Consider the following 26,050-nt stretch of genomic DNA (forward strand, 5'->3'; position numbering starts at 1 on the left):
AAATGCAAGAGGGTCCTTTCTGAGCCTCAGGACTCAATGGGAACTTCTCCCTGACAGTTTTATCTGACCCTGTCCTCATATAACCCCGTGTACTTTGCCATTGAATCTTGCTAAACCACTGTCACATTTGCTATCAGACATCATGAAGTCGCTGGTTTATAGCGACACGGGTATTGTTCCTTCCTCTGACAAGGGAAGTGTGGCACTCCCTCCTCAACAGGCAGGGAGCAGCCAGACAGGTGCCTGACAGCTCCTGCTTCCCTCCTGCCCCAGGAGCCCAGCGTGCAGGGCACTTCACCCCCAGGTTTTACCCTTTCTGCAGGTGAGAACCACCTCAGCCCTCCGTGTGTTCCTCCCATCACCTGGCCCGTGCCCTGCCTCGCAGCCGCCTCCCCAGCGGGCACAGCCAGGATGGGCACAGCCAGGACCCCAATTCCCACTGGCTGCCTGATGCTGTGGGCCCTTCCTGTCTTCTTTGCTCCCAGGATGCTGCTGCTGCAGGTGACAAGTACACCTGCAGGAACCCAGTGCAGTGCTGAGCCTTCTGCCCTTACAGAGGGAGGAAGGGAAGGAGAGCAGCAGCCTGGCAGGGCCCAGGCTGAGCTCCCTCGTGGCCACTTGCCCTGGGAGGCTGCTGGCTGAGTGAGGGTGGCTGCCAGCAACGGGCACACAACTGCCTTTGTAAAGCCTGCAGGTGAACGTTGTGCCTCGAGGGGAACCCCTGGTGTCACCTGGAGCTGAGAAGCCACATTATAGGGAACAAGCCCAGCAGAGTTTAGCGAGGCAAACCCTCAGCCTCCAGCCTCCTGTGTCACGCAGCCATAGCCAAGGGCCAGGTGCTCCTGCCATCTCAGCCTGTGTGGATTTCTTTCTCCCACTCCCCACTGCTCTTTACCCCCACCGTGCCCAGCAGCCCACTCCCTGCCCCAAATGGCTGAACCTGAGTTTAACACACAAAGCCTAGAAACATTTCCGTGCCTAGAGCTGTGCTGGTACCGAAGTGCCAGCATTGCCAGCAGTGCCAGGATGAGCCCCGAGCACAGCCCCGGCCGTCCCACGCTGCCAGCTGCTGGGCGTGCTGGCACAGGTTTGCTTTCCTCGAGCACTGTTGAAGCCCCACGCCGCGCCTGGGAGCTCACCCCACCTCTCAGACTCACACACCGTAAGTTTTTCTGTCTTTTTGTTGTTGTTCCTTTCCCTGGCTTTTGCGTTTCGGCCGGCGTGCAGCTTGGCCTGGCACTGAAACCTCCGGCTGTGCGTGCGGGGCGGGGGGTGCAGAGAAGGATGAAGGGACTCGGCGAAAGATGAGAGGGGAAAAGCCAGTGCAGGGTTTGCTGTCCTTTCCCCCGGCCCGGAGCCGGGCAGCGGCGCGGCGCTGCGCAGCGAAGCCGAGCTCAGCCCCCAGCCGCGGTGCGCGGCGCCCGGACAGCCGCGGCCGGACCCGCGCCCCCTCCCGCGGGGCTTCCCGGGGCTGCCGCCGGGTCAGGATGTGACATCAGCGCCCGGAGAGGAGCCGTGGCCCCGCGGCCGCTGCCTGCCCGGGCCGCAGCCCCGCTCCGGCTTCTTCCTTCTCGCTGTGTCTTGTTTCTTCAGCAAGCGCAGCGGAGGGATTCGCGGCTGGAAGCCAGGGATGGAGGAGCATGCGGTGAGTCCTGGGGGTGGGAAGAGCCGGTGCTGTACCCCTGAGGATGCTCCTGGGGCAGCTTTTTAAGCACAGGGTGAGTACGATCTGGTTGGGATTAGCCTTAGGGAAAGGAAGCGATTCTTCCCCCAGCCGGGGCACGGACGCCTGCAGAAGGCTCTTCCCCTTCCTCCTGCGTGTCTCGGCTCAGCTGTAAACAGCGAGGGAGCCTGTGCGAGGCTGCGGGAGCCACCGCAGGGACTGGCGCGGGGGAGAGCAGCCACGGTGCGGGCACAGCCTGTCCCGGCTGCGACAGTCCCGGCTGCTCCTTTGCTGCTGTCGGAGGGAGGGTGGAAAGTCGTGAGGGGAGGAGCCGGGTGAGAGCCGGTGGAGATGGGTGTTCAGCAGCTGCTTTATCTCCCCGCGTCTTCCTCTCCGAGCTGGCAGGCCTGGAGCTCCCGGTGTTTGGGATTACGGCGCTGACGGAGGAGTAATCACCCCTGGGACTGAACCGGAGCAGTCGGGACACCTCGGGACACCTCTGCAGGGTTCCCAGCAAGTGGCAGCAGCGAGATCCCGGCCCCCAGGAATGAGGTACCTCCTAAAAGCCCCAGACCCCACCAGGTATCGCTCCCAAAATGAACTGGACTTTCTTCCTCTAGCCTGGAGACACAGGGCTTTGCTTTTCTGCTCGGAGGCATCTTGGGTGGCTTGGGGGGAACTTTCCTGGTGCATCTGGAGCACGCTGTGTGCCCCCAGGAGCTGCTGCTTTGCTGGTGGCGAGGTAGGGCAACGAGCGGGACAGAGCCAGAGCAAGGCAAGGTGTGTGTGATCTCCCTGGAAACTGCACTGGGTCCATTCTCCAGGAGCTGGGGGTTTCCCAGGGCTGGGGAAGCAGCAGCAGCAGAGCTTTCCGCGGGCAGCAGCCGAAGCTTGGGTGCGGGGGGCTCGTGCTGCCTCAGAGGATGCTCACACCTCTCCTGGGTCTCTGCGGCACTGCAGGGCGTGTGGGCTTGGGCACAAGGAGGGTTTGGCAGCAGGGAGATGCTGCTGAGAGCTCAGGGCTTGTCTGCAGCTCCCCCAGCCCAAGTACTGGGCCTTGATCCCCCTCCCGGCATCTCGTCCTGGCTCGTCTCCTGGAATTTTCCATCGTTTGGGTTATATTTGGGATAGGCAGCCAATAACCCCGTTTCTCACGGACAGCCCAGCTGGGCCTTGGCTCCAGAAGGAAGCTCAGAGAGAGCAGGGCCAGCACCCCAATACTGTGCTCTCCAGCATCCTCCTCCTTCAGCCCCCTCCCTTAGATGATTAGAACCAGCCGTGGCTATAGCAAAGGCTGCAAAAGAGGGGATACATTCCCTTCCCTGGGAGCCCCGTGCACCCACAGCCCCTGCCTGGAGTGGGGCTGGGGTAGCTGCAGTTCCAGGGGTGCTCAGAAGAAGCAGCTTTGATCTTTGGAGATCCACTAAGTCCATCAAGAAGCAGCCCTGGTTGTGAAGATGCTCGAGGAGAGGCTGAAGACCAAACTTTGCAACAAGACTTCTTGGGGGCTTGAAGAGAAGCTGAGACAGGGCTGTCGAGTCAGCAGCCAGACAGTAATGCTTCCTGGAGCAGGGAGAAGCCAGCTGGCTTCTGGTCAGACTGTCCATCTGGAGGCTGGCTGGCTGGTTTGGGGCTCTAGCAGGCAGAACTATTGCCTGGCCTGCTCCTGCCCTGCTCCTCCAGCCAGGACAGGGCAGGATGGGACCTTTACACTGCCTGTGAAGGGGAGAAGGGAATCTCCTAAAGCAGGGAAGCAGAAGTAGATAAGAAGCAGGCAAGATGCCCTGGGGATGCCCGAGGGGGTTATACACTTTGCTCTAGGCTGGCTGGAGCTGCACAGCTCTGTGCTGTCCCTGTGCCCAAAGCAGGAATGTCCCTCCTGAGCTGTGGTTTGCAGCCACGTGGTTGTGTGAGTGTGCAAACACCTCGGGACAGACCTAGAGAGAGGTGTTGGAGCTTTCCTCTCTCCTTGCTCTCCAAGATCATGAGTGCTTCCCAGGGGCACTTGCAAAGCACTTTCCCCCTTGCCCCAAGCCTTTGCTTTTGCAGCCCCTAATATAAAGGCAGCCCAGGGAGGGAGATGAAATTGGGGAAACACGGGACTGTCCCTAGTGCCCATCACCCTGGAGCCCAGGGCTGTGTCTGATCCTTCCTGATGGATTTCTGACTAAAGCTTATTTGGGGTCAAATGTGGAGCTTTCCTTTGGTGGCCTTGCCTCTCTCCTGCAGGCCTGGGGGGAGGAAGCCCCCCTCCCCTTGCCCTGCCCTCCTTTCCCCTTTTGTTTTGCTGGTTTCTAAACAGACCTTTCCGAGTTGTTTTTCATTTACAACAAAGCCTTCCCCTCGCTGTGTTCCTCTGTGGTTTACAAATGATAAAAAAAGAAAAGGGAAAAAAAAGCAGCAGCTTATGTGAAACAACAAAACAACCCTCAACTCTGAAATGAGTGGCTTAGCTTGACCCTGAACTTGCATCCCCTTCATTTCCTTCCATCCCTGGACATGCCAATGATATGGGAAGTCAGCTTCTCACGTGTCTCTGCTACATCCCAGCAGCAGCTCTGCCTGGCCCTTGCAGAGCTTAACCCTCAACTCATTTGGTTCTCGCTTAAATCTGGCTTTGCTTCTGCTGCTGGGGGTAAAAACAGAGGGAGGCCCGAAGGCAGCAGCGTTCACAGCCCTGGCTGGGGTTTTGTGGTCGCCTGGCTGGGTTTGTAGCCATCCCTCTGCAAAGCTGAGGCTGTCTGGGGAGCGATGGGGTTGAGCTCGGAGCAGTGCCGTGGCGTGGGTGTCCCGTGGCTGGGAGCAGGGGGTGATGGTGAGGAAGGCCACCGGTGCCTCATCCGCCTGCTCTGCTCCCAGGAGTGGGGCCAGGTTTGATCTGGGGCTTGCAGGTGCTTCCACAGGCCGTGTGAGCCCTGGGGTGCTGCCCTGCCATGGGAACTGTGGCTGGGGGAGGGGGCTGGGCCCTGGGCCAGGGCTCTCTGGGGAAGCTGTGATGGAAGGCAGAGCCCGCTGGGCCAGGGCTGGGGATGTGCAGGGTCATGTCTGAGCTTGTTGAATGGCGGCTCTCCGCTTGGGTTTCCTCAAACAGGCAGCGTGAGCGGTGCTCTGACCTGGGGTGGGTCCCCTGGCCCAGCCCCAGCACACCATAGCCTGTCTCCAGGAATGCAACAGCCCCAGGGGTCAGGCTCAGCTGAACTCCACACTGCAGCTGAACCTTGGAAGATCTCCCACTTTCCGTCTCTTTATGTGGATCTGTCCCAAACACTTGGCTGGCTGAAGTCATAGAATCATTTGGTTGGAAAAGACCATCACTGAGTCCAGCCCCTCACCTCACACTGCCAAGCCCATCACTAACCCATGGCACTCAGCACCTCAGCTGTGTGTCTTTGCAGTATCTCCAGGGCTGGGGACTCCACCACCTCCCTGGGCAGCCTGGGACAGTGCCCAACAACCCTCTCAGGGAAGAAGTCCTTCCTAATCTCCAGTCTAAACCTCCCCTGGTGCAAGTCAGATGTGTAAAGGTGGACACAAAGAAAACCTGGTCCTGTGTTTGCTGCCAGTGCCCTTTCCCACCAGTTAGATCCAGGCTGTGTCTGGGTCTGCCTCCAGAGGACTTTGCTTCTGTTCCCAGAAAGCAGAGGTGGGGGCTGGGTCCCTGGCTGAGGGAGAACTGAGACACTGGTGGCTTTGCAGAGCCTGTTTGCTCCAAGCTGGTACATCCCATCTCACCCCAGAGCAAGGGCCATCACTGGTATGTCAAGCCCTGGTCCTGGCCTCTGTGCAGCTCCTTCCTTCTGCTCTCACATCGATCTCAGGGCAGCAAAAGCTTTGGAGCTGTGGAGAAAACAAATCTGCTCTGTAGCCCAGTGCCTCTCTCTGCTTCCTTCAGGTTGTAAATCCCAGGCTGTGTGTTTGGCTTGTGTTAAACTGAGTTTCTGGAGAACGTTTGTTTGACTGGCGAGGCCTTTGAAGGATTTGGTGATTTGGTAGCTGTGCTGGTGAGGGTCCTGCCAGCAAAACTGGCAGCACAGAGAGGCTGCAGGGCCGCTGCCGTCCCGTGGGCTCGGCCACAGCTCTGCCCCAGCACTTGTGCAGCTGTGGGTTGTGCTCCCCCATTCCCAGGAATCTCCAGGAGGTGCATGGGAGGAAAACAGATGTTTAGCAGGTTAGTTGCTTTTCTTCATTTTAAGCTGGTGATTTGTTTGGATGGTGCTGAAGCGTGAAGCACGTGCCACCTGCCCGATGAGGGAGAGCAGCTTGTGGGGAACACAGAGATCCAGCTGTGGGATGAGTTATGGGTTTTGGCTGCAGATGGGTTCTGAGATACAGTTTATTTCCCAGGGAGTGGCTCAGGATTTGTGATGTGAGGCAGAGGCACAAGGGAATCTCCCCTGTATTCATGGAGAGCTGATTCTGCTGCAAGACGTTTGATGGGATATCATCTGCCAGGGTGGCTTCTCATCACCCCAGAACAACCCAGGCTCTGCAAACAGCAGCTCCTGGAGAATGGAGCTTGGACCAACAGAAATGATGACATGGAAAAGTGTCTTCTGGCATGACATTCCTTGCTGAAATCCCAGGGAAACCTCCCTGATTGGATCCCAGTCCTCATCCCTACTGATAGTAACTTGGAAAGGCCTGAGGGGATTGGTCCAGTCTAATGTGAGACTGGGCTCATCTTCCCAGCCAAGAGACCAAGGACAGAGGCTTGGCATGGTGCTGGGTGATGGCTGTCCAGCCCTGCTGGGCTTTAGCTGGGTGCTGGGCAAAGAACTGGTCAGCTTTGTGGGAGTCCTGGACCAGCAGGAGACGAGGATGAGGGAGCTGCAGGAAGGATTAGCGAGTGCTGCATCATCCCCATCCTGGGAAGTGTCAGATGGGGAAATCCTGACTTCTCATTAGGGGCATGATTGTTTATTTTTGCTTTATATTAATGGCCTGTTTCAGCCAGAGCTCTCTGTTGCTGGCTGGTGACAGGAGAGACAAAGGAAATACAATCCATGGGTGAGGGAGTGGACAGCAGCAAGGCAGGGACAGCCGCGTGTCCTGGGTCAGCGCTGGCAGCCCCATGTCTGGGCTTGGTGGCAGAGCCAGTTAGTGACAAGTGCTTTGAGAGGGAAGCAAAAGGCCCAGAAGCACTGCTGGCCCCCTCTTTTCCTCTCTTGCTCCCTCCCAGGCTGCTGCAGGGCTGGGCACTGCTCAGCCCCATGGGCAGACCCCGCTGGATGCCTCATCCAAAGGCTGTCCCAGCATGTCCTGTGTTACTAGCTGAGCAATAAATATCTATGTACGTATAAGTACATATTTTAGAGACTGTTATGCACCAGCAAACTCCCTGTGAGGCTTTTTTTAGAGGTGTTATCAACAGGATGTGCCTTGAGTGTGTGACAGCCGGGTGGGAAGCCGCAGAGAAGGGTTTTTCTTTCCAGCCTCACTGTGCCCAGAGTCTCCTGGGCCTCCCTTGGGCTGCCTCTGGGCAGACCCTTACCCTGGGGCCAGGTTGGAGTCAGGATATGGTGCTGTTTTCCTCTTGGAGGGAGCAAAAAGCACCTAAAACGATGCAGTTTGAGGTCTGGTGGCACCTGGGAACAGCAGAGCACGATGTGGTTTGGCACCACCGTGCTGTCAGCTAGAGAATGGTGCTAAAGCAACGCTGCAGCCTGTGGGAAGGGCTGTGGTGAGAGCACTGACAGTAACCACGCAGGGTTTGCACCCACAGCAGGGTTTTCCCCTCACAGCTATGTGCTGGCTGTGCTGTAGAAGTTGGCCCTGCTGCTGTTTGGGCTCATCACTAGGTCCTGCTGCTCCCAAGTGAGGTGGATTTGTAGAGGAGCACGGGATCTCTCTTACAAGATGTTTAGGCAGCCTCTGCTGGGTGACACAGGATTTGCCCATGGCTCAGGATTAAGTTGAGAAAAAGGGGGTTAGATAGCAAGCTTTTGGCTAAAAGCTGTCTTTTTAAGGGTGGATGTGCATCCAGGTTTTGCTTGGGCACCATTCCCTCCTGCTCGTGACTTTGGGTAAGTCACTTCCCCTTTCCATGAACCTTTTTCTTCCCTTTTTACATTTTTTAAGCCTCTTTCTCCATCTCCTCTGGTCAGGAGGAGGCTGTTGGAGGATTTTCTTTTTCTTTAGCATCAGCAAAGCGTTTAGCACAAGGGGGACGTGGGTCTCAAGTTACCACTGCTGGGGATGAGTGCAGGTAACAGAGTGCACAGTTTGAGCCTGGGACAGCCTGGGGTGGATGGGATTTCAACTGCAGCTTCAGGAAAAGGGAGAAAAAAATAAAAGGGAAATACCACAGCCCTCTTCTGTGCTGGGAACCTCAGGCAGGAAGGAGTGAGCTCAGCACTGTGCTGAGACTTCCAGCCTGAGTCCCCCTGAGCTGTGGGCTGCCCACCCCAAGGCTTCTGTTTGCATTGTGTGGGTGCCTGGGGCTGTGCTGAGCTGCTGCTTCCCTCCTTCGGGTGTGGGGTTTGTTTTTTTGGACAAACACACAGGGCAGAACAACAACAATAATCCTGCCATTGATGTGGGTGCTGGGGCTGTGTGAAGCAGCAGCCGGCTGCAGTCACAGGGTGCTCCCCAGGGCATCACCCAGCTGGGGCTTGTTTGTGCTGACACAAGGAAAACAGGGAAAGAGGCTCTTCCCCTTCACTGGAAGAGGAAAGAGCCACCAGGTTGGGCCTGCCTGGGCCAGGGAGCTCTGCTGATATCACAGCTCTGGCTTTACTGCAGCAGTTACTGATACCTCACCTGGAGGGAAGAGGCTGCCTGAAGCCCTGAGCTCCTGGTGTGCTTAAGAGAGGGGAAAGGCTCTGTCTGCTTGCTATTCAACCTTGCATGGGGTACCCGTGGCAGCACTCACCCTCTCCAGTGCCAAGAGCTTCTGTGTGAGGTGGGAGCAGCTGCCCCTGCTCACCCCAGGGAGTGTGGAGGGGCCAGGAGCTCAGCCCACCTCCCCATCTCCACATGCTGCCAGAGCAGCTGGGCCTGGTGTGACTGTCACAGAGTCACAGAATGGGGGGATTGGAAGGGACCTCCAGAGCTCATCCAGTCCGAGCCCCTGCTAAAGCAGGTTCCCCTCCATCAGGTCACACAGGAACGTGTCCAGGTGGGTTTGGAAACCTGCAGAGAAGGAGCTTCCACACCCTCCCTGTGCAGCCTGGGCCAGGGCTCCCTCACCTCAGCACCAAACAAGTTTCTCCTTGTGTTGAAGTGGAACTCTTTGTGTTCCAGCTCATGTCCATAAACCCCAGTCCTGTCACTGGGCACTACAGGAAAAGGTGTCATCCTGACACCCACCCTTTAGGTACTTAGAAGTGTAATTGAGGTCTTCCCTCAGTCTTCTCCAGGCTGAACAGCCCCCAGTTCCCTTTCCTCATAAGAAAGATGCTCCAGTCCCCTGATCATCTTGGTGGCCCTGTGTGGCCTCTCTGTGTCACTGCACGCTCACCCTGTGTCCCCATCAGCATGCCCAGGGGTGCTGCATCCATCACTGACACATGTTTTCTCCTCCCAGAACCCTCCAGCCCTGAAGACCCCGTCCCCAGGCTTCACCCTGCGCTGCGCCTCTGGCCCGGCCCTGCCCGCCATGGCCTTGTGTCTCAAGCAAGTCTTCAACAAAGACAAAACGTTCCGTCCCCGGAAGAAGTTTGAGCCGGGCACTCAGCGCTTCGAGCTGTACAAGAAAGCTCAGGCCTCCCTCAAGTCCGGCCTGGACCTGAAGGCCGTGGTGCAGCTGCCTCCGGGGGAGAGCATCAACGACTGGATCGCCGTGCACGTGGTGGACTTCTTCAACCGCATCAACCTCATCTACGGCACCATGTCGGAGTACTGCACGGAGAGGAGCTGCCCCATCATGTCAGGGGGGCTCAAGTACGAGTACAGGTGGCAGGATGACAGCAAATACAAGAAGCCGACCAAGCTGTCGGCCCCGCAGTACATGTGCATGCTGATGGACTGGATCGAGATGCTCATCAACAACGAGGACATCTTCCCCACCAGGATAGGTGAGTGTGCTGCTTGGGTTCTTTGGCAGAAGGACGGGGTTGGAACTGCTGCTGGGGTACCTCGGGGTTGCCGTTGCCCAACGCTGTGATCCTGTGCATCGTGGCTTTTCCTGTTCCAGGTGTTCCTTGGTATCTGTCTCACAGCCCTTTGCTGCAAATTGACAAGGGGTTTGGAAGTTGGTAGAAGCTGGTGAAGGGTTTGGAGAACAAGTCTTGTGAGGAGCAGCTGAGGGAGATGGGAATGTTTAGTGTGGAGGAGGCTGAGGGGAGACATGAGCACTCTACAAACTACCTGACTACCTGAGTGAGGTGGGGGTCAGGCTCTTCTTCCCTGTAATGAATGATAGGACAAGAGGAAACAGCCTGAAGCTGCATCAGAGGAGGATTAGATTGGTGAAGAGAAAGAACTTTTACTTTGAGATGGTTGTTGGACACTGTCCCAGGCTGCCCAGGGAGGTGGTGGAGTCCCCAGCCCTGGAGATATTGGAAAGACACATAGCTGAGGTGCTGAGGGCCATGGGTTAGTGATGGGCTTGGCAGTGTGAGGTGAGTGCCTGGGCATGGTGATCTTATTCCAACTGAAATGATTCCATGAAATTGAGCTTGGGATTCCTGGTCTGGCTTCCCAGCTCCTTTCCATCTCTGCTAATTCACCTCAGCCCTCATTATACATCAGATCTTGCTGTTTAGCCCAGGCATCATCTCAGCAGCGGTGCCCGTCTCACAAATCCAGCCTTTCCAGCTGCCAGCCCCCAGGGTGTACGATGCTCCCCTTCAAAAAGTTTGTCCTTAGGAGCTTGCAGCAGCTGCCAAAGGCAACACAACTTGCAAACTAACCCCTGGCAGCTGCGAGGGTTGATATCAGCACCGCTACTTAGCTGCTTGTGTGTTGTCTGGGGAGATGAGTTGGGGTTGGAGCTGATGCTTGGCTGCTGGGGCTGCTGGAGCTGCTTCCCAGCGGTTACTTTTCAGGTGAAACACAAAGCTACTTGAATATGTGAGAAGATTTAAGGAGCTTTGGGGGGAAAGGCGTGTCTTTGCAAGTCTGCTTGACCTTTTTTTTGTTTTCCCAAGCAGCACAGCTGGCAGAGGCGTGTGAAATCAGTGCAGTTAACGCTCAGGATTTTCATGAATATGCTGGGAAACCTTGAAGAAAATGGTCTGTGTGGTATTACTGGCAACCACTGACTCTTGTAGCCCCATTTGGCTGTGCTCTAGCATCTCCTTGTGTGTGTATTTTGGGAAAGTCTCTGGCCCTCAGAGGCTCTCTGCAAGCAGGAGGGGAGGCACTGCCTGCAGGCTGCTTGTGCCAAACTATTAATTTGAGCCCCTGGGATGGGGCTTTGACTGGTGTTACTGGTGCAACTCCTCCCTCCATCACCTGAAGCCAAGACCTGCAGGCAATTGCTGCCTCCTTGCCCTTGCTGGTGTCATGAGTGTCTTATGCCTTTTAAGTGAGATTTGGGATGTGATGTGGCTTGAAAGCTGCTCTGGGGAACCTTAAGAGTGCAGAGAGCAGTGGCAGCCATGGAGGGAATGGGCATTGCAGCACCTGCTGCTCTCCCACATCTCCCCCTCTGAAGCACAAAAGCCAAGTACAGTTGTGGCTCTGCTGCCTTTCACCCCATTTCTGGCACTTCTGCCTCTGAGGTCCAACACATCCCGACAGGGGGAGGGCTGGCTGGTGCCTCTGGTTTCCACTTCTCCTTTTGTTTTGGTGTGGGGCTGCTCAGGGTGAGATCTGGGCTGGCTGTGGGCAGTCACGAGGCAAACCCACTGTTTTCCCTTCCAAAGGCATTCCTGGGGTCCCTCTTTCCAAGCCCCTCTGTTGTGACTGTGAGTGACTTCAGTCCCCTTGTCTGTGTGTCTTGGTGGTTCTGGCCTCACACAGGCAAAAGGGAACTTAGCCTGTGATGGCACTTGAAAACACACGTTGTGGGAGGCAGGGGAAGGAGGGAGCCAGTGCCATTTTGTCATCAGTGAAGTGCCTTTCAGTGGCTTGCCTTGTGTGCTGTGTAATTGCTTGGCAGCTCTGGCATTTCAGAAGATGGAAGTGTTTGGCGGAAGGGAAATGTCACATCTGGCTGCTCCTCGTGGGGTGATGGGGTAGGAGGATGTGAGATGTGCAGTGGGGAGGGAGGCAGGGCTCAGGGACAGCAAATGCAGATGCTCAGCCTCCCTCCCTCCCAAAGGGCCAGCCCCTTGGAAGAACACCCAGCACAAGGGGAACAAGGCACAGAGAGGATACGGGGAAGATATGAGCTGTTTGAAGGAAGGGGAAAGGAGTCTGATGAGGTCATGTGGGGAAATCATAAGTTTCATGTTCTGGAGTTGTGGTGAGTCTCTTCAATATGAGCAGCAGAGGTGGGATTTAGCAGGAAGGTTTGTTCCACTCCTGCCTGTACTGGAGAAGCCCACCAGCATGGTGTTTCATCAGCTGTGTGCATCTCAGCTTTCCCTCCTGGCTCCTCTTTGCCATGTGCAATAAAACTGTCCCAGCACAAGATATTTTCCTGACTAAGTGGCCACAGACAAAACAGCTTTGTCTTTTTTTTTTCTTCTCCCTTTCTGTTTTTAGAAACAGCAAGTGATCTCCAAAGTTGCTAATGTTGCCTGAGGCTAACCTCAGCATCCTTCTCCATCCAAAAGCTTGAAAGCCTGAAGCAGGACATGAGTCAGTGGGGCCCACTCGAGGCTGTCCTGATGGTTAAGGGAAAGGCATCTCATAGGTCAGAGCAGGGAAGCCCTTCACCCTTGGGTGAGGGCCTCAGGTGGAAGTGACCAGAGGTGGTTAGCCTCTGCTGAGTGGTTGGACTAGGTGATCTCTAGAGGTTCTTTTCCAACCCTCACCGTTCTGATTCTGGGCTCACAGGGTGCTTTTTTACCCTTGGCTGGGGTAAATGGGCTCAGCTGCTGGGACTGAACCATCTGTTCCTTCAGCATGTGTCAAGCGGTGGGGACTCCACCACCTCCCTGGGCACCTTTGGAGAAGAAACCAGTTTGTCAGCTGGTCTAGAGGAGGCAAATCCCTGCATGGGGTGAACTATGCCAGCCTCATTGCTATCAACCTACATCAGCAGCTTTCCCAGACGACTGGGATCAGTTTGCATGTGCTGGCGCTCTGTTTCCATTTTCCATCCCATGTAGCTGTCCTGAAAAATACACTGAACCGGGCAATAAGCATTGTTCCCATGCAGGGAGAAGAAATGATTTTCCAGGTGTATTTTTACCAGCTGGTAAAATTATATTGGTAGATTGGCCAGTGAGTGGCCACATGAAGAAATCACCACCTGGAAAACAGCGGCTCCTCCCTCCCAGTAGTCGTTTAATCCCCCTGTGGTGCCTGGTTTTCGGGAGCTGCCGCTGGGCTGGGAGGAGGGTTGCGTGGATGAGATTTGCAGCCGCCCTGCAGCCCCAGGGCTGGAGGCTCGGAGGCTGGAGCCTCCCCGGCGTTGGCTGGAGCCTCCCCGGCGTTACCAGCGCGCAGCCGCCGGGGCTGGAGCCGACCCAGCGCCGGAACCACGCGGCGCCCGCTGCCAAACGCGCCCGCTGCCAAACGCGGCTGCGGCTCTGCAGAGCGGCGCTCCCAGGGGCGCTGGGAACCCTTCTTGGAAAGCTTTTCAAAGCTCCAGCTTTGCAGTTCAAGCGCGGAACCGAAACGAGTTATAAACCCCAGAGAAAACGTGGTGTGAAATGATCCGATACTTTCTCCCGGGAGAAAACTGTTCTGAATCCAGCTAATTATCGCTGTTCTCTGACATGATTTGTCGTTTTCTTCTCCTTGTTTTCTTCCAAAGTCGACACCACACCAGCTTGCAGCTGCCATTGTGCCATTAGTTTAAAAGGAGGCTTTAAAGTCATTAGGAAAAAAATGAAATCACCGATGGCCGTGGTGGCCAAAATGGAACTGAGAATAACAACCACCACCATAATTCATCTCCTGGCTCAATGAGTTACTGCTTTTGCAGAGAGGAAAAAGACTGCCAAGAAGCAGAGTAGCTTCCCAGCATTGATTCATCATGAAAACATGAAGCTGGCTGGAGTGTGAGGGTTAGAGATGACAGGAGAGAGAGATCCCAGAGCCCTTGGCAGTCCCTTCCTCTAAGGGCAGTTGCTTTGTCACCCCACATTTTCTTTTCCCTTTGCACATGATTTCCTTATGTTTTGAAGCAATCAGCACAGAATGAGGAAAAGCAGGTTTCTCAGAGCATTAAAATCACATCTTGAGGGTTTTCAAGCTAAAACATCCAAGATAAACTAAAAGGTGCTAATTCATCTCAGGGCTGTGAGTCTCACCTGTGCCCGGCTGCCTCACAGGGACTGGCATTGTACCTCCTGGGTTTAAGGCTCTGGCTTGAGGCATGAGTCAGGTTCTCCCTTTTTTGACTGCTTTGTTCCTCTCCTCCTGGGCCTGGGCTGGGTGATGCTCCCTACTGCCTGCCATCTGTGCTCAGGGTGGAGGATAAGAGCTGACCTTGGCTATAAATCTTTTGTGCTGTATCTATGTGAGTCCCTTCCTCATCACTCATCTTGTGACAAGAGTCAGAAAGGGGGCTAGTGCCTGCTGGAGAGTGGGTTTCCTGATGCTTTTTCTGAGATTGGTGGATGCTCAGCAGCAGTGAATTATATGTAAATGGCATTTAAATCAGCCCAGGTGGGTTTTGTGGTGGTCTGCTGTCCCCATGGGGCTGCTGGGACCAGCATTGGTGGGCTGCACTGCAATGGTGTTCATAGAATCGTAGAATCACAGAATAATGGGGGCTGGAAGCTCATCCAGTCCAACCACCTGCTAAAGCAAGTTCCTCTCCATCAGGTCACACAGGAACGTGTCCAGGTGGGTTTGGAAACCTCCAGAGAAGGAGCCTCCACACCCTCCCTGTGCAGCCTGGGCCAGGGCTCCCTCACCCCAACAGCAAACAAGTTTTTCCTTGTGTTGAAGTACAATTTTTTGTGTTCCAGCACATGTCCATTACCCCCAGTCCTGTCACTGGGCACTACAGAAAACCCAGTTGCTGGGTCCCTGTATAGTGTGTGTAGGGCTGAGGGAGGTGAAGCAAACCCAAGCAGTGTCACCCTGTCAGGGTGGTTTGTCAAAACTCAGGGCTCCATCCTGACTTTGCCCTGACCTGCCATACTTCTGCTAACAGATCATCTCAGCCACTCAGGGTCGGTCCCACCATCTCTTTGTCTCACCAAGCTGCTGCTTCTGATGGTTTGTGCCCCACATGCACCACCTCCATCACCACTGCCCTACTCCTAAGTGCTGCTTATTGGCAAGTCATGGTGTCAGGATGGCTCACACGTGAATGTATGGGGGCCTGGCTGCTTGGTTTGGAGCTACACATGTGGCAGGGCAGGTGAGGCAGGAGAGGAGGTGCTGGGTGCAGTGTGCCTGGCTGCAGGGAGGAGGCACAGCCTGCCCTTGCCGTGTCCCCTCTAGTGCTGGAAGGATGTCCCATGCCTTGTCTGCTGCCCATCGGCCACGCAAGCTGTGGTTACATCACATCTCTCTGCTGCTCTCCCCAGGCTGCTCAGGTGTAGCCTTTACGAGCCAACCCTTTCCTTTCAGCTCGGGGCGTGGAGAATTTGCCCAGCTCCTGGCCAGCGTGGTCAGTGCCTGCTGTGGCTGCTGTGGCTTGCATTCCAAGTCGGTGGGGATGGGCCAGGGTTGTGCGCCGTGCAGCTCCCTGGGGATGTGTGCGAGTGAGGGGGGTGAAAGAGCCGGGGCTGGATCCCAGTGATCCCTGGACCCAAAGGACCACAGCGCGTGGTGGTGGCGGGACGTGGGAGGGTGAAGGGGACCAGCAGGGTGGCCACACACTGACACCTTGTGACGGACACGGAGAAGAGCAGCCCAGCTTCTCCCCCTGGGATCTGCTGCTCTGTTGGTGAGAGCACAGTGGTGGGGTAGCCCAGAATGGTGCTTGCACGTCCTGGCTGCTTCGTCTCTTTCCAGGCATCGTTAGGTATAGGACAGCTCAGCAGCTCCCGTAGGTTGCCCATGGCAACGAGATTTGGACTGGATGACCTTTAAAGGTTCCCTCCAACCCAAACTGTTCTATGATTTCTGCTAAATCTCTGATCAAGAGTTGCTTTGCGAGAATGTAGCTGGATGTGTCTCTCCTCTAAGTCTCAGCTGCCAGCGTGACCATGAAGACTTGTTGGTAACTGATTTATAGGACAAGGCGGTTCCTATCAAACCTCAGGATAAAAAGCACTGGAAAGCCACATGTCACCATCTGCCAGCCCTGGAGGTGGCTCATCTAACAGCAGTATCTGGACCACAGATGCTGTCAGCCCTGAGAGATCCTATGGATCTGCTCTTTGCCGTCTGACCTTTCTTTCTCAGCTCAGGACTGGGTTGAGGTTTGCTGCTTTCCTTCACTATCACTCTTCACAGTTTGGCAATAAACTCCCAGAGGCTGGTCAGATGTGATTTCTTCCTTGCTGCCCACATTAACAGGCACTGAGCAAGTGGGACAGGTGACAAAGTGGTGGCAACAAATGTGTTGGTGTCTGCATGCTGAGCTCCCTCTGCTCTCAGGCTGCTCAGAGCAGTGGGTATTCCCCAGCCAGAGCCTTACCATGTTGGCTCATCACAATTTAACTTCCTAGGACTAATTTTTCTTCATTTAAAACAAATGTTTCTTGACTGATTCTTCAAAGCTGATCTGTGGGGTCTGTCTGTTCCTCCAAGTAACAAGTGATAGGACAAGAGGAAATGGCCTCAAGCTGCACTAGGGGAGGTTTAGATTGATGATTAGAAAGAACTTTTTCTTTGAGAGGGTTGTCAGACACTGTCCCAGGCTGCCCAGGGAGGTGGTGGAGTCCCCATCTCTGGAGACACTGGAAAGACACACAGCTGAGGTGCTGAGGGCCATGGGTTAGTGATGGGCTTGGCAGTGGTTGGGCATATGGTGATCTTAAATGGCTTTTCCAACCAAAATGGTTCTCTGATTCTGTGATCACCCTAACAGCAGGCCTGAGTCCCCACCTGAGTGATGACAGCTTTTGCTTGCAAAATTCTCTCTCAGTGCAAAAGGCTTAAACTGCCTCAGTCTCAAAGCCACCTCTCTGTGCTCATGTGATGCTGAGCCAAGGTTTGTATGTCCTCCTCCAGGTGCTGTTTGGGACGTGCCTCTGTGGCATGAGCACACCTGCTCTGCCCTGCCTGCTGCACCCATGCCGTGGGCAGCCTGGGCTGGGCTGAGAGACCCTCAAAAATCCTTTCCTATTCTGAGTGCTGTGATAGTGAATCCAGCAGCCCCCAAACCCTGGCCACTGAAACCCACGGGCTGCAGGAACAGTGTTGGAGGGACAGACCCTTTGCATTTGCCACCCACGGAGGAGAGGGGCACAGCACTGCTGCTGCTGCTGGGAAACAAAACTGCCAGGAGCCTTTGAGAAAAAAACACTTTAATTGCCTAGTGAGGCTGATGAGAAATGTTCAAAGAGAAAATTACCATTTAAAATTGGAATTATAGAATCATTTCAGCTGGAAGAGACCTTTAAGATCACTGAGTCCAGCCTTTGTCCCAGCCCTGTCAATTGTTTAGCTCAGGGATTTGACGATGCTTTCCACAGCAAGGTGAGTGTGAGCTGGCCATGGCTGAGCAGAGAGTGTCAGGGAAGGGTTTTAAGAGGCTCAGTGCTGCATTAGTTAAGAAGGTAAGGGAGGAGGCTGGTACAACTGTGGGAAGGGTTTATTTTGTTCCTGTCAAATTTGCATTTAATTACTCAGGGGAGAGGAAGAAGCTTCAGGAAAACAAATTCCAGTTTCACCCCCCCCCTCAAATATGTTTGGGGTTTCAAAGCCATATGTCCTTTAGAGATTTACCCTAAACTTGCTGACACTGCCACATCACACCTCTGGGAGTTTCACTGTGTGTTTAGACAGGGATGGAAATGTAGAGCATAACATCGTGTTCTTGTGCAGGACAAGGCTAAAAGTACAGAGCAATGTATGTGGGGTCCTGTTCTTGAACAGTCTGGTAGGACACTGTGCTCAGGAGGGAGCATCTCACAGGTGTAATGAAATTGTAAGGTAATCATTATTCAGATGGACAGGTTTCTTGCTGTTGTCTTGAGGCATTTGTCTGAAACAAGGATCAGGAAGCAAGGCAGAAATCCCACCTGTTTCTGTCAATGCGTCAGAAGTGATGTTTGAGGGTGTGTGGCTGAAGAAAGACAGTATGAACCATGCTTTTGATTCAGAGGAACAGGGAAGGTGAGTTTTTTTGTCTGCTGGGAGGAGGTTTAGTTTTGTTCATGGGCCTGAGTAACTACAATTTGATTTATGCTGTGCAGCACAGGCTTGGAGGGGAAAGACAAGGAGAGATGGCAGAAGGATCCTCTGCCAGACTGCTCTGGATAGAGTTAGATGTGGAGAGATGTGGAGAAATTTTCTCTCCTAGGGCAGCTCCCTGAATCCTCTGACCACACTTGTGTGAAATTGCCTGTTGGGCAATGGAGAAGTGTGTGGAGAGAGCCAGATGGCACATTGCCTGAGTGTAGCTGTCACCCTTGACATCGGCTCCTTCCTCAGCACCTGTGACTGCTTGCTAAGCACAGCAGTGACATTTAAACACTAGCTGGGTTGAGGGGTGAGGATTTTTTGGGGAAATGGTCACATGGCTTCCAACTCACTTCTGCTTTGCAGGTGTTCCCTTCCCCAAGCAGTTCCAGCAAGTTTGCACTAAGATCCTCACCCGCCTCTTCCGTGTCTTTGTCCACGTCTACATCCACCACTTTGACAGCATCATCAACATGGGTGCTGAGGCCCACGTCAACACCTGCTACAAGCACTTTTACTACTTCATCAGGGAGTTCAGTCTCATCGACCATCGGGAGCTGGAGCCCTTGGTAAGGATGGCCCAGGGCTGGGAGGTGCAGGGGGAGGGAGCAGCATGGGCTGAATGCAGCACTGGTGGGTTCAGGTGGGGCTGGACTCTGAGCAGTGCACTCGGGCTCTCTCTGGACTCTTTCAGCCGCCCTACTTCAGAAGAACAGCTCTAGGAGGGACCTTCCAGCAACACTGAGCAACACTTTCCCTTTGAAAACCCTCCTTAAACTCTGCCTCTGCTGTCACGGCTATGAAACACTCTTCAGTACCCTCAGGACCCTCTGTAGTGTCCCTCTATACTGCTCTATTGCATTTTGCACATCAGAGTGTTTCCAGCCAGTTGTGTTGTGTCCACATGGCTTTCAGGGGTCAGATTTGAGCCTCTGCACAGTCTTGAGTTTTCCTGTTAGGGGACTAAGGTCCCTGGCTTGAGATCCTTGTGTGAGTTACAATGAGGCTGCAGGAAGGAAAGTCCCAACAGGATGTGCAGCTCCAGACAACAGCAATCGTGGCCAAGCTGGAGAGGCCTCTCTGGAGCTCAGAGTTTCTCTGCAGCCTCTCTTGGGAAGCAATTAGCCAGGCAGAGAGTGAGAGTCCTTGCAAAGAGCAGGCCTGGTGTGAAGCAGAAACTAGAAAATGTACATAGTTTTGACAGAGAAGTACATGTGTCACAGGCAAGGCTGAGTGTGGTCTCACCCAGGGAGGACATGTTGCAATGGGAAGAATGAATAGAGAGCCCAGTAGCACGCTGTGATAAGAACTGGGTTGCCTAAAAGGCCATATCCAACAGCAGAGAGCCAGGGAGGACCAAGAGGGTCTAATCCCAGAGAGAGAAAGAGTTGAGAAAAGTCCCAGCATGAGCTGCCTGTTTAGGAATACCTTTTAGGAGGTGCTTTAGTCCTCCTCTGCCTTCCTGTGTCTCAGTCAATTTGGTGATGCTCTGATGGTGATTTGAGGGAATGGAGACATGATGATCTTATCAGGGGAGACTTGAATGACAACAGAATCTACATGAATTACTTTGTAGAGTTGGATCCTGACCTGTTTTATCACGAGGTCCCTCAGCTCCACAAACTGGCAGCTCAGTGTCACTCTGTCCTCTGTCAGTTTCACCGTGGCTCCTCATGACAAACTTCTTTAGCATTGACATAGAGCCCATATGGTGTCATCTCCTTCTGCTGGTGCTTGCTAATGTAAATAATTAGCACCTAATAACCAAAGCAGAGGCTGACATTGCTAAATAGGCTTTTGGTGCCAGTGACTCACATGATTTGTGATGATTTATAGGTCTGGATGAATCTAAGATGAACAAGTTTTCCTGTATGATGCAACCAGGGTTAAACTACAAGGAAATGAGAGACATTTACCTCTGGGCTATGTGTCCCACTTCCTGGTGTGCTCATTGCCTGGCAGCCAAACCCCAAGCAGACCCAATCACATGGTAGCCCTCTTTCCCTCAGGCAAGGATTTGCTGTAGGTATGTATGAGAGTGTCCTGCAACCAGAGGATGGCTGTGTCCAGGCTGCAATGCTGAGTTGAGGAGGGAGGGACAAATTGCTGCAGCTTACGAAAGACTCTCAAAAGCTGAAAGTGGTTCTTCTGGCCGTGCTCTTACCCCCAGGGAGGCTGCAGCTTGACACTGCTCTTCTGGCTTTGCTTCATCAGCACTTGTGAAGATGCACAAATAGTAACATCAAGCCTCTGCTATGCTTGACCTCAGTCCACTTTCCTGTGGCTGGTGCCTCTCCCCAGCCCAGGGCAGAGCATAGAAGTTGTAAGTTCTCAAGGCTTGTGGAAAGCTGATAATCTCTCAGTAGGACTGAGAGAAACTACCCTTGGTAAGTTCAGTCTCTCCTAACTGCCTCATGAGCCCAGCCAACTGTCCTAACCTTGCCTTTAGATGATCAGAGTTAGTCCACGTGAATCCTGTGACACAGGAAACTCCTGCCTGCAGAGGTGCCTGTTCCCTGAATGTGATTATGGAAGGTCACCAAGCTTGTGGAGGGAGCACATCCAGAGCAGGACAGCAGGTCTGAGTGCTCTGTTAGAGTTGGAGCTTGCCAGATGTGGGCTTCCTACTGAAGAGCTCCAGTTCTCAGATTTAGGAGTAAGAAGAAAGAAAAAAAAAACAGGCAGAAAAAGTCTCCTTAGGCCCAATTAGCTTAGAAAAATGACAGGGGTTGTGGGATGAAGGAGTTGTTGGTTTCTAAGCCTGCCCCTGGCTGAAGCTCCCTGTGCTGCCTCAGTCTGTCTTTTGTCAAGTTTCTCTGGGACATGATGTCTTAGCAGCAAATCTCGGGAGCCAGGAATGAGACAGATCCTTTGTCCAGGCAGAACTAGTGAAAAGCATTGGTTCACTCTCTTAACAGATCTAGAAATACGAGGGCAGAGAGAAGCCCTGCCCTTGTTTCCATAAGGGCAGGTCACGGTGCTGAGCAGCAGCGCTGGCAGAGCTCCAGCTGGTGACACACTGAGGCAGAGCTGTGGGCTTTTCCAGAACGTGGTGAATGCCTTGGACATTTGGGGACAGCCACAGGAGCTTGTGGGCAGCTCAGCTGCCCCAACCCCCCCTGTTGAAGGCTGCTTTTGTGTGTGGTGCTGTGCTAGTGGGGTGGGCTGGATGGTGTTGCATGTTCATGATGTTCTCACCTCCTTCTTCTTTCTCTTCCCGAGATATTTGCAAACATTTCCCCTTCACAATGTGATTTCTGTGGCAGAACATCAGGCTCATCCTACTTTCCTAGTTCTCCTTTTTTCTCCTTCCTTCTCCTCAGACCAGTCCTACTTCAGATCTGTTTTGGGAGCATATTTTCATGTGCAAACCATTCTCTGGGGTGTGTGAGGAGGTCTGTATACACATGCAGATTCACAAGCCGTGAGCCTGATGAGCCAGGGAGTTTCAGAGATTTTCCTTGCTGCAGCCATGTTCATGATTTGCAAGCTATTAGTTGAGCAACTTAATGCAGAGACAAATATCATCTTCCACCAGCTGAAAGCTGGGCACCATTCCTATGCAGCTGGCATGGTGCCATCCTGGCTAAAGTCTGTCAGTCTAAACAGAGCTCGCTTTCACAGGAGGTTTCCTGTGGCCCTCTGTTATTAGCAGCCATTTGCATTGCAGTGTGACCATGGGATCTCCTGCCAAAACCACAGGTCCTTTGCGTGGGCTGTTGCCACCTCCTGGAGCAGGAGCCTGGGGGCAGCCCCATGCCCCATCTCCTGAAGCAGTTGCACATGGAGGCTCCGAGAGCGGCACCGCCTCGTCTGGCTGCTCCACAGCTGAGGCAGGAGCAGGACCTGCTTCTTTCCACATCTCAGCCAATGCTGTTTCCTTGAACTGCTCTCAAAGCTTAGGGCACAGCCACAGAGACCGGGGAGGATGCCAGGAAGGAGCTGCTGAGGCAGAGCAGTTCCCAGGAGGGCTGGCATGGGAAACGGAGCAATGCTGCCCGAGACTCCCACGGTTGCTTGCTTGGGTTGTGGGGTGGTTTTGGACACCTACCAAAGTGCCTGGCACATCACTCTCCTAAAACCTGTCTTCTGGACTTACTGTTTCTTTCTTTTCTCTCCCCCTTCAATGCAGAAAGAAATGACAGAACGCATTTGCCACTGAGGCGTTTTGGCAGGTGAACTGAGCTGGCTCCTGCCGAGCCCCGTGGGACAAGGCAGCCCGTGGTGGGAGAGCTCTTCCTAAGGACTCACTTCACCCCATGAACTATGAACACTGCAGAAGAGCCTGTTTGGGCCAAGGCTGAATCCTAAGCTTGCCAAGCATCTCTGGGCAGATTCTGTCCAGAAAGCCACTGACTTACTGGAGAATGAGGCAAGCCTGGTTGACTTTTGCACACTCTGGTTTCTAAGACTCAGTGCCATGTCTGATAAGATCCCTTCAGCTGCCCTTCCTCTTGTTTGGGCCTCAGCTACACTGACCTCCAAATGCTTGATTCCTGCCCTGCGAGCAGGTATGACCTCAGCTGCCAGATAATGCCTGCTACCTTTCCCACGTGCAGTGGCTGTGTGATAACAGCTGGCATCAGCTCTGCACAGCTGGGGACATTTGACCACAGCTGCCGTCACACCATTAGTTGCTGACCTACCCTTTGTAACCAGGAGCTATGAATGTCCCTCCTTCTGCCTCAGTTCATGCTTCACTCTTTTTCCCCATGAGGGATTTTTCACACTTGGCAGAGGGGACTTCATGATGTTCTAAGATGCATCCAGCACTGCTCGGACTACGACAGAGGAGGTGAACTAGGCCACTTCTCAGTGTGATCAGCACAGTCTACCTGAGAAACACTTGGAAAATAGCACAAAGAAACTGTTGCCAGAAAACAACATTTTCCACATCAGCATTTCCTGACAAGTCTCAGCTCAACATCAGCAGATGTTGGCTGTAGGAATCATTGGTTTTTTCATTTCCAGCCCTACAGCACCATAAATCAGGTGAAGAAGGATGTTAAGAGACATGTAATCTACCAGTTTCCTCCAAAAAGGCAAGATCAGTCCTTCTTAAACCTTTTTGACCTCTTGAAAACATTCTATTGCTGCCTGGTCTGTGGCACTATTCCCCTAAAAGCTATCACATCTCAACATTTCTTCCCCTTGTGCTTGTAATGCTTGATGACTAGTGCTGTGGTCCCTGTGCCATTTTTCTTTCAACAAGAGTTGAAGGGGGTTTGGGTTCTTTTTTTTTTTACTGTTTTTGAGGAGTTCAAATCAAATAGTCTGAGCCACAGCATAGTTATGTTTGTATTTCCTGCCTTTTCTCTGGGAAAGCTTTATATACCAGGCACAGATGATATTTATAGTCTAGGGTTTGCCCATTTTTGGGGTAGGGAGGGGATGTGGCTAGAAAATGTAAATATTTAGGCCAACATGAAAGTGCACAAGTGAATTTGTAGTGCTCAAAGCACTTTGCTGTGAGAATCTTTATTTTTCTTTAAACCTTGTGTACCAGATGTCTATTTTTACATGGAAATAAACCAGAACAAAAGGGACACGAAAACACCTGATACATCATTCCAACGTTTCCTGTGTAAAACGATCAGTAAAAGTCCAAATGTTTTTGTTCTTTTACTAATTAAAGAAATGTCAGTAAGCCTGATGTACTTCTTTCTTCCTCAATGAATCTGCAGCAAGACAGGTATCATAAAAAAAGCACCCAGGATAATCTGAGGAGTGGATTTCCCCTGAGAGTTGTAGCACTGATGGATCTCACTGCCACGTTGAGACCTCAGCTTGCATCTCCAAAAGCAACTTGACATCAGGCTGAAGTTGCATCCTCCCCTTGCAGACTTTTCACCAGCATCTCACCTGAAGGGGTTTTCCCAGCAATACATGGTGGTGAGTTTTACTACTTCACTCCTGGCCTATTGATATAAATCAGAACCACAGGCACAAATTGCTGTGTGGGGCAGAGTTGGAGGTGACAACAGCTCTACTGGGAGCCTTCTGCCTTCCTGAGGAGTGAGGCCTTGTTGGACTCAGTGCACAGGATGCTCTGGGAGTTGGTAAGGCTGGGGCTTAGAGAGAAGCTGTCTCAACAGTGGAGTCTAAAGGGAAGAATGGATAGCAGCCTACAGCTACTTCAAGGTAAGGTACAAAGATGACAGAGTCTCTTCTCAGCAGTGGAGGATGATGAGACAGTGACCAACAGCCACAATTTGTGGCTTGGGACATTCAAATTAGACAAGAGAAAAAAAACTCCCAAGGGGGTGGTGTGGCCAGGGAACAGATACCCAGTGAGGAAGCACTGACCATCCTCAGTTTAACAAGACTCAATGTAAACAATGACTGTGCACTGAACTCTGGTTATATTTTGATCCCCTAGTTGTCCTGCAGCAGTGAGTTCCACCACATAATTACACACTATGTGCTACAAAGGAGGAGTGTGCTTTGTTTATTTTTTAAGCTCATGCCTGGGGATTTCAGCCCTCTTGCTTTGGGAGTGTCCTGTTTGCCTCCTCCATAGCATGGAGCTCCTATAGATTCCTGTGGAACAGAAAGGGCTGATTCTTAAAGATCAACCCACAGGCTCATCTCAAGCAGCAATCAAAAAATACCTTCAAAGGTCTTTTGGTTTTGGTCCTTTCCCCCCCCCCCCTTTCTCTTTTAATCTAGTTTACCCAAAAAAACAAAGCTCATGACTGTGCTGTGACAACTGCATCTTTAGTAACTCTGGGAGCAGTATAAGAAGGGGAAACAGGGAGATTATTCACTGCCAGAAAAAGTCTTTCTGTCTTCCTCTATTCCCCTGATCCTCCTCCATCTGTGTGCTTCTCAGCCTAGAGAGTTTAATGTGTGAGCACAAAAGTGTTCATGAAGCAGAAAGCACTGAGATAAGTATCAAACTTCTGCCCCTTCAGGAAGCTGAAGGGTACCTCTGAGGCTTCAACATCCCCAGAGCTTCAACAAGCAGTCCCTGCTCTATTTAAAAGCAGGCAGGAACCCTGGGGTGCATTAACTATGCACATAACTCTTGTTACCCTCAGCTCCCCAAATGACTCATCTGCTCAGCTTGCCTGGGACTTGTTTGTCTCTGCAAAATTGGTGAGTTCTCCTGATGAGGGCAAGATGTGCTACTGTGGGGATTTCATTTTCCTTCTCTGTAGGAAATATTTTCCTTCCTATCCTTCAGGACCAAACATAAGGCCATGGCCCTGGTCACCAGGTCAGACAGAGGCTGGCATGGGACAGATGTGCTATGCAATGGTTGCAGACACTGGGGAATTTAGGAATAGCCTTGGATGGGGGTAAAAAAAAGGGCTTCGTGGAGCATAGTGGCTCCTGTCCCAGTGCCATAGGGATAGGACTTGGAGAGGGCTTGAGCTCAGGCAGTGAAACCAGGGGCCAAGGCTGACCTACCCTGGCAGCAGCCCGACTGGCAGCCCTGTGAGGTTGGGCTATGGGGGACTGGGGAGGTTTGCTGGTCTGAGTGGAGGCTCCTGGGTTGAAGCCTGCCCAGGGTAAGGCTGAACAGGCCAGGGGGAATGCTCACAATAACCATGACATGATCTAGACAGAGATATTCCTCCTCTCTCGGTGAAGGCTTGTAAAATGTAAGAGAAGACTTGGGAAGAGAGAAAAAGGAGACAAGGAGAAGCTGTTACTTCCAAGGGTTAAAAATCTGTCCATGCTGGGAGCTGACCATGAATCCATTTGGGATCAGAAATGGGTGAGATGCGTTAATAATACCAGAGCCATTCTTTGATCGCTTTCTTGGAGGTGGGCTAAGAGGCTGATTTTAGCAGAGTGTTTCACAACTAGAGGCAAGAGTGCTTCTCTTGAGTGTGTGCAGCTTTTACCTTCTGGAGGCTGATGGCTCTGCTAGCACAGCCTGATGGGCCAGGTTCCCTGGTGCAGGTCAGGGGAGGACAAGTGATTCATAACTGTCACGAAAACCTCGAAGCAGCAGCATGGCATTCAGATCCCTGCTGCAAAAGAGATCCTGAGTCAGAGCTGAAATGCCAGCGGTGTGTGGGGGACTGCTGCTTGTCTGCATGGATGGAGAACATGGCAACAGCAAACGAG

At 53.0% G+C, this 26,050-nt stretch overlaps 1 protein-coding gene across 5 annotated transcripts; it reads left to right on the plus strand.

The window, feature by feature from the left end:
- Positions 1-1,516: 1,516 nt before the first annotated feature.
- Positions 1,517-22,229, plus strand: MOB3C (MOB kinase activator 3C). 5 transcript variants are annotated; one of them, XM_062004186.1, is made up of 5 exons: positions 1,517-1,718; positions 2,062-2,245; positions 9,189-9,678; positions 18,338-18,540; positions 22,104-22,229. In XM_062004186.1, the coding sequence occupies exons 3-5, from the start codon at positions 9,261-9,263 to the stop codon at positions 22,131-22,133; spliced, it is 651 nt and encodes a 216-aa protein (XP_061860170.1). In that variant the 5' UTR covers positions 1,517-1,718; positions 2,062-2,245; positions 9,189-9,260; the 3' UTR covers positions 22,134-22,229. The 5 variants fall into 5 exon arrangements, with proteins under 5 accessions (XP_061860170.1, XP_061860171.1, XP_061860172.1 ...); XM_062004187.1 differs by having other exon boundaries at positions 2,069-2,245; XM_062004188.1 differs by having other exon boundaries at positions 1,517-1,645.
- The last annotated feature ends 3,821 nt before the right edge of the window (positions 22,230-26,050 follow it).

The sequence above is a fragment of the Colius striatus genome, chromosome 10, assembly GCF_028858725.1.
Source record: "Colius striatus isolate bColStr4 chromosome 10, bColStr4.1.hap1, whole genome shotgun sequence".
NCBI lineage: Eukaryota > Metazoa > Chordata > Aves > Coliiformes > Coliidae > Colius > Colius striatus.